Source organism: Amblyomma mixtum, chromosome 1, assembly GCF_055824585.1.
Source record: "Amblyomma mixtum isolate Tamu chromosome 1, ASM5582458v1, whole genome shotgun sequence".
NCBI lineage: Eukaryota > Metazoa > Arthropoda > Arachnida > Ixodida > Ixodidae > Amblyomma > Amblyomma mixtum.
The window spans coordinates 219,319,797-219,328,084 of NC_143012.1; the positions used below are offsets into that span (position 1 = coordinate 219,319,797).

Sequence of the window (8,288 nt, forward strand, 5' to 3'; positions counted from 1 at the left end):
GTGTTTGTGTCCGCTGCTTTAGTCCTGTCTATTTTGCGCTGTACCTTTTCCTGCACAATAATTATCAATGAGCTTCGGCGCACACTAGACATTTCTGCTCACCTGTGTACATGGCCTCGAATCTTGTTCGATTCGAGACAGCGCTTTCCACCGAATATGTGCCCCGTAACAATACTTGGTGTGCTTTTCACATTTCTGTCTTCCTTCATTTTTTAGCCCAACGCTGCCTTTGACGTCGCGATCCAAAGTTTGGGCTGCATCGACAGCTATTGTGCCATGCGTAAGATGTGCGAAGAAGGTGACGTGGTAAGTTCCTGAGGTGCTTTCATTGCTGCTTTCCTTTCAAGATCAACCAACGCAGGTTTACCCAGTAATTCCCTCCAGCAAAATTCGCGCAGCTCAAAATTCGCGAAATAGAAGTTTTACATTTGCTACAAATTCGTTAAAATAAATAAGTAATGAAATACCAAACTGTAAGAATCCCCGCTTAAATATTCGACACCTTTTTATACTATATTGAGCCGCCGCGGTTGCTCACTTGTTATGGTACTCGGCTGCTGAACCGAAAGACGCGGGTTCGATCCCGGCCGCGGTGGTCGCATTTCGATGGAGGCGCAATGCTAAGGCGCACGTACAGTCTCTGTCAAAAGTAACCAGGCTGCACTTTTTTCTTATCAGGCGTATATTCAAGTTATTATGCCAGCCCTCAAGCTCTTAATCTCTGTATGGTAAGAAGGACCCCTCTTCTCACCTTCAATGAACTTTTTGATCTTTAGGGAAACCGTGAGGGCTATGTTCTACGAATGAGACGCAAACCATGGAGCCTGGTTACTTGACAAAGACTGTACTATCGCGATGGAAAGACACGCGAACAGAGCGGAGCGTAGGCACTTCGCTGTTCGCATTTATTTCTCTCACGATTTTACTTCGGTTGTAGCAAAATGAGGCTAGAGTCACCCGCGATGCATTCTAGGAGGACTCTAACGTGTTTTTCTTACCACCAGGTAAAAGCGTGATGAAAAGAAATTCGAACAGCTGAGCGCGCAGGCGCCATGTTGTTCGCCTTTATTTCCATTGCCATAGTACTGTGCGATGTCAGTGCAGGTTAAAAAACCCCAGGGGTCAAAATTTCCTGAGCACTTCACTACGGCGCCCCTCATAGCATAGCTGAGTCGCTATAAGACGTTAGACCCCCTAAAACCAACCTTTTCATACTTTTAGTAAACGAAAGCAAAAGTTCTGTTTGCTTTGAAATAAATGCCAGAAAGGGTACGTAGAGTACTTGTACCGTTGCTGAAATCGTAATTGCAAGAAATGTGCAGAATTGTTGGGGATTATTAGGGGTGTTCACACTGCCGACCTCATCTTGCGTTTTTCTAAGGCGGAAGCCTTTAATGTCTCATCGTTGTAAGCAGCAGTTGTCGACAGAAAATGTCACGCTTTTCAATTGGTGGAAACGGTCGTGACGTCACAGTGCGCGAATTTCAAACGGGGCCAATTGCACTTTGCCTAGTAACCATACAACCAATTGAAGGGATCGTATAGTGATGATCCAAGTAAGTGGGACTGAGCTTAGTTAATTGCTTAATTATCCAATTAGCCTAATTATCTTTACTAGTCAAGAATAAATAAAAGCGATTAAGAAATTGGTCGAGCTCAGGAATCGAACCCCGGTCTTCGGCGTGAGAGACGAGCACGCTATCCACTCCGCCATGCCAGCTCGACGGTTTGGAATGAACAAAGGCGCGTCTAGTGAATACGGTGTCTTCACTCACTCTCATCCTCCTCCATTCCCTTCCGGCGAGGTTTAGGTGTCCACCGACAAATGAGAGACAGATACATTTCCTTTCCTCAAAAATCAATTTACCGACGAGAGAGGCGTAGAACCGAATGGGCGATGACGTTCTATGGACTCCTTGGCAGCGTTGCAAGACGCTGTCGCGTTCCACTCTTAGGGGCGAAGCTTAACATCTTAACCACACATCAATGACCACACTTTAGGTCAAAAAAGTGCCCTCTGAATTTTGACAGGTGTCCACCGAGATATGTGAGACAGTTACTGCGTAATTTCCTTTCCTCAAATACAATTTTCATTTTCTTCATTACGGCTCCTCTTTATCTATCTTCTTTCACTCCCACCTCCCTTCCTCTACGGTGCGGTTCAGGTGTCCAGCGAGATGACAGAGAATTACTGCGCCATTTCCTTTCCTCAAAAAGCGTTGCGTTCAAAGGGCAAGACGTCGCGCCGAACGGGTGGTGGCGTTCCGTGGACTCCCTGGCAGCGCTACAACACGCTGTCGCGTTCCACTCCTAAAGGCGAAGGTTAAGCGTAATTAATTAGCAGTTAATTAGCATTCAGGCATTAATCAGTAATTAACAATTAATTCGTGATTTGCCATCACTTAGTAATTAGTACTCAACTATATGTGACGCCACCAGTGCCACAGAAACAGCGAAGGTGGTGCGGAAAACGCTTCCGCCTCTACCCACTTTAGACAAAGTGCCCCCTGAATTTTTTTGTCTTTACTATAAACTCGCAAACGTAATCACATGGGGCCAAGTTAGTGCCAGATTTTGGCTTGTGCATGCAATACATTTCAGAATTCAGTAATAAGACAATTCTTCTGGCACACTTGTTTTTTTTTTGGTGACCGTTTATGAATCGTCTATAGACTAAGGCCACAGAGCGCCTACAGATACGTGTGGTGGTGGTGAAAACATTTATTAAAAAGGGACAGGAGGTATGTTTGGATCAGCCCTTAAGGGACTGATCCTTACAAACACTAGGTGGAGGTCCCGAGTATGGGACCCCAGTGGCGATGGCCGCCGCCCGGGCGCGCCAAACTAAGGCTTGTTGGGCCTGTAAGTCGTGGCAGCCGAGCAGGGTCGCCTCCCAGTCCTCCCGAGTTGGGTTGGGGATGGGGGGAATAGCCGGGTTGGAGGGGGCAGGTCCACATCACGTGATAGGTGTCAGAAGACACCGCACTGCAGTGCGGGCAGCTGCCGCTAAAGGAGGGATCAAAATGTTTTACTGCTGCCGGGCACAGCAATGCATTGGTGAGAAGACGGAGAAGGAGCCGCTCATCCGCCTTCTTCAGGCCTTTACGTGGGCTAGGGTAAAGGCGATGACTATTTTGATAGTAGGTTGTAATATCTTTGAATGTATAGATCGGATTATGATCGGGTTCCTGATCGGGTGGGGAGGAGAAAACAGGCCGGTGAGAGAGCGCGCGGGCGGCTGCGTCTGCTGCCTCGCTTCCTGCCAACCCCTGATTAGCAGAGGCCCATATAAGGTGACGTGTGGAGCTTCTCTGGGTTGGGTAAAAATGTTTTAGCAAGCATTTTACATCTTTATTCTCTGTGTTGACCTCCCAGAAGTTCTTCCACGAATAAAGCGAGTAGTTAGGATGCACAAAAATTCTGAACTTACTTTAGAAGCAGAACACCACCATTCATTTGTCTCCTTTTTTTTTCAACTAATAGGTTGAAGCCATGAGCCTGTTCTTCACCGTAAGTACAATCATAATTATTATCATCATAATCAGCCTAAATATGTCCGCTGCTACAGAAAGATCTTTTCCATATGCCACAGATCATCTCTCTCTGGGGCCACCTATCTGTTCTTTGTCCTAACGAAACATATTAATCTCCTCCGCCCAAGCCTGACCATATGCCCGCCCCCCTCCTCTTATGTTTGGGTTTTCACCCTAAATATGCGTTGAAGCAATTATTACGGACGTAATTATTCAGTGGGCTGCATACCTTTTGGTAAATGAAATCGCGGCTTGCCATAATTCTGTTTGGTCCCGTTTTTGGAAGTGGTACAAAATATTATGTGATAGTTGTAATCTGCAAAAAATATTGTAATAAGGGCCGTTTCGCGGGGTGCAGAAAGTCCTACGATCAGTCGGAGTTTGTCAGAGCACGCACGAGCTGATGATGATGATGATGTCTTCAAGCTGAATGGCACATAGGAGCGTCAGAGCTTTCAGCCAGATTTCAACATCTTTTTCCTTGAGCGCCTGCCACTGGGGTTTCTGGCGCCGAAGGTCTGGGTTACAATATAATTAAAAATGTAAAATAAAACACAGCTGGATGGATGTTTTTATGCTAAACCCTGAACGTGCAGCAGAGTTGGAAACGAAAATGAGCGAACATTCTGCTTCGTCTACGATTTGAAATAAAAATACCTAAACCTGCGCCCACTAGAAGCACCAGATAAATTTTATGGATCGATATTTGTCTACAGACTCTTTCCTGAAGAGTTGCAGTTATTTTATCGAAAATCTAATGCATGGACATTATTCAGAATTTTGGGGGGGAGCTTAAAGATACAGTACCTGACGGAACTCAGCCGCTTGGCGCTATTTGCAAGGTTTTAATGGAATGAATCGAATATTTGTAAGCTTGTACACATTCTTATGCATATTTGATTATGCACTTCGTACCTCATGAAACCCGATTTCTTTCTCAGCCCTTCTTTACCGTCAAAGTTCCAAGCCAGGAAATAATTCCCCATGCCTCTTCTCTGCCTCCCTATCTCAATGAACCACTATCTCTCACTCTACCTTTGCAAGGTACTCAAGGATCCCTAGTTGCAAACCGCATAACTGTAGGACTCATTCTTCACCCGAACTACCTCTTCTCGTGGCTACAATATCAGTTAGATTACGGCTCCTGTCTGTTCTTACAGAGACAACTGTCAAGCGCCCATTCCTTGGTTTCACGTATAGTAGTAGGATGTCGTTGTCGGCGTAACCTGCGGGTGGTTACCACAGGAACCATCAACAGGGTGGTTACCGCGGAAGGAGGCGGGTATCGGAAGAGCGGTGCAGTTTCTAACAGGAGGATGTCTACCCTGGAAGGTGGAGGGTATGGCGAGAGCGTAAGAAGGTGCAACCAGTCGGCGGTTGCCGTGGAAACCACACGGAGGGTATTTAGCCAGGAAAGACAAGCAGAGTTATCATGAAAGGAGACGTAATGGTTGGAGCGTAGAAGACATGACCAGACGACGGTTACAACGGTAACCGTCTGGTGGGTGGTTACCACGAAAGGAGGAGCATGTGGCGTGAGCGGAAGAATACCCAATCGGAGGAGGATTGCTGTGGAAGGGGGAGAGTGTGGCGAGAGCGAGAGAAGGTACAGATGGTGCGTGGTTGCCATGGGAACCAACCGGAGGGTAGTTACAGTAGAGGGAGAAGGGGGTTCGCCGTGGAAGGTAGGCCCGGCGAGAGGACGAGGTTATGGCGAGAGTCTAGAAAGGTGTGCCACGGTAGCCACCCTGAACGTGGCTACCGCGGAAGGAGGAGGAAGGCTACGGCAAGAGCTGAAGAATGCAGCACGGTTAATCTGCGATAGCTACTGCGAAACGCGCCGCCCCGAGGAGCGGGTCATCGGCAAAGCTGCGCTTCTAGAGCGGCCGATCGGAGAGGAGACCGAGACAAAAAACGGCTGTGTGTGGAAAACTAAAAATAGCCCCCTACAACTATACAGATGTGAGGTCGCTCTCATATCCTCTACCCCAACATATCTTAAAGTTCAAATATTTTAACAGCTGTCGCTGAAACTCGCGTTCACCAGTGGTAACCGTCCTGTCAATTTTTTTCTTTCAGCCTCAACATATCTGCCAAGTAGAGGTCGCTACCTCAATTTGCGTCTGAGACATTCCTGACTACGGCCACTATAGGAGGACGGTACGGCCAGCCATTATCTACGGCGACTCCTTCTATGATCTATTGGTTTTTCTTTTCCATGAGTACTTGTCGCAATCTAAAAGCTACCTACCGTTCAAAACTTGTGCAAGTAAATAAACATTTTTTACCGTTAATCAGAATCTCTAGAGCCGGAAGTTTTCCCGGTACCGCTTCGCAGGCAGGTTAAACTTGCGATCATTGCTGTACCCACGCATAGCCCTGTTTCGGAACATAGAAATGCGTAAACGTCAGATCTGTGAAGCCTGCGCTTCAAACGCATTTAAGAGGCTGAACCTAAGCGATGCACATGTATGAGACGAGAAGCCGGGTTGGTGACTGCAGTCGATTAAATTAATTCGCATTGTGGTCCAAATGGAACGCCGCGCCTAAGATCTCGAACTCTCAATAACTGCCCACAATTTTATTTTCATGTGCTTTAATTTTGATGCAATAAAAAAATTGGAGAGATGTCACATAGTACAGGACTGAAGAGACAGGTTCTTTTAGTTTGTTTGTTCGAGGTGTAAACAAAATTGCACACTTGTGCTCATGTTCGCCTGAAGAGAAGAATGAATATGCTCCAGAAACAATGGGAATGCTTAAGTTACCTTGAGAGTGAAATGCGACAGCATTTGGTTTCGCTTTTCGCGGAGCTTCTGTTGCGAATCGCTGTGTTTGTTTGCTGCTGTTTCTTGGAAATTGTGGCTACGTCGACCGGCATAGTAGAACGGTTAGTTTCAGTAGCAGGTATGCATTGTGGATGGCATTGTAGCGTGCCTTACTGGTGCCGATAATGGCGTGATGACCATTGTTTATTGCCTACTATTCCACCATTTCCTTTCTATCTCCTCTACTCAAATTTCATAATCAATCTGCTAATCCATTTTAACCAATTTACTAATCCATATTAACGCTCACACTAATCCCTATTAAGACACAGTGTCTCAATTATCAATTAATGATTTCAGATCATTATTGAATTTCCCTCCTATGCGTAGTGGGCTGCGATTGGCTCCTTTGAAATCACGTAACCTTGTGACCTCATACATCTCTCGACCAATCAGCAAATTTCAAGACGGTAGGGAGCCCCGGTTAGCTCTTGACGTGAACCCTTAAACTACCTAGGTTTCTATCTAGAAACTAAGATGCTCATTACACGACGGGCAGACGTCACAGCGTCACGTGACCTCTCAGGCAATCAATAATTTAAATTCCACTTTACACCATAGGGAGCTTGCTGAAAACCCAGCGACGAGGGCGCCCCCTGCCGTGGTTGGGTGGCTGTGATGACGTGACATGTTCATATGACCTCTGTAGACCAGTCAGGGTGGCGCATCATGGGCAATCGTGACGACATCGCAAAGTCACACGACCTCTCTCGAACATCAGGGAATTTCGTGGCACCAAGCGGCGGAATCTGCTCCTGACATGACTTTAATATTATCGCACTAACACAAAAAACTTGCTCCGCCATTGCAAACTTGCCTGCCAAGCCGGGGGACTAAATGCATGGCAATATTCTATACGCTATAGAGAACTTAACGTTCTTAACCTTCAAGAGCGCCAAAAACAAAGGACGGCCCTAAGATCAGACACCTCTTGCTTTTGCAGTATTTCTGTTCGGTATCTTCCCTTGTGTTTTTTAATGACCCTGCTACCACCACGCATACCTTGAAGTAAAAGGTTCCGAAAAGATCCTAAAAGGATCCCAGCACTAATGCATGAAAAAAAAACTCTAACGTTAGGAAGCTGCAGTCTCTTAAGTTTTGTAGTCCTTTCTAGAGGCTGACAAACAAGACACTCTTTCTTCGTTTTGATTTCAGTACCGAAGACAATCTTAAACAAACGACGTCTAGCATGCCATGGGCGAATGCGTCGCGCGCTCAGTTAGGATAAGTAATTAGTGTCTCCGCAGTGTTATAGTGTAACCTCTATAAACATAGGGCATCGCATCATAAACAGATTCTAAACAAGATAATGCGGTGACATCGGTGCATGCTTAATGCTTTGAAAAAACGAAGTTGGTTGTGGAGAAATTAAACGCAGATACAGCCGACCAAGGCAAATGCATGAGCGCGCATAAGGGAAGTTTTCTGTATGGAGTTCTTTTTTATATTCCAGCATAAAGTTATCTTTCTATATTGTCCTTCCAAACGCACGCGACTGAGGCGATGCAGCACGAACTGTGGTGGCTTCTTGGTTTTCATTTTGTAAATTTGCTCTTGTTGCCAGCTAGTTACGTAGTTCCCAGAGTACGACGAAAAAACCAGCCTTCGGGTCTGTCCTAAACGACTTCATCAGGAAAAACTAAGAAACGATGACATCGCCCAAGCATTTCACGAAAGAGAGCAACTAGCGGTAAAATCACGTTCGCGTGTTGGAAAGGAACTTTTCTTGCGCTAAGATAAAAAAGGGGGCCGGGAAGCCATCTTACAGTCGCCGGGGAGGAGGAGGATGTAGAAGAGGAAAGGCAGGGAGGTTAACCGAAAGAATAACCGGTTTGCTACCCTACACGGGGGAGAGGGATTGAGGGGATAAAAAAAAGAAAGAAAGATAGAGAAAGGAGTTTTTATTGCCAGCACAAGCTGGACTGCT

The 8,288-nt window shown here is 46.1% G+C and overlaps 1 protein-coding gene across 1 annotated transcript in view; it reads left to right on the forward strand.

Moving 5' to 3' along the window:
- Positions 1–5,977, forward strand: part of LOC149370934 (antimicrobial peptide microplusin-like) — a 47,203-nt gene extending 41,226 nt beyond the window's left edge. The window contains exons 4-6 of the mRNA XM_089563854.1: positions 217–306; positions 3,484–3,510; positions 5,613–5,977. Coding sequence (XP_089419980.1) covers positions 217–306; positions 3,484–3,510; positions 5,613–5,660 — 165 coding nt within the window. The 3' untranslated portion in view covers positions 5,661–5,977. The remainder of the gene's footprint in view (positions 1–216; positions 307–3,483; positions 3,511–5,612) is intronic.
- The last annotated feature ends 2,311 nt before the right edge of the window (positions 5,978–8,288 follow it).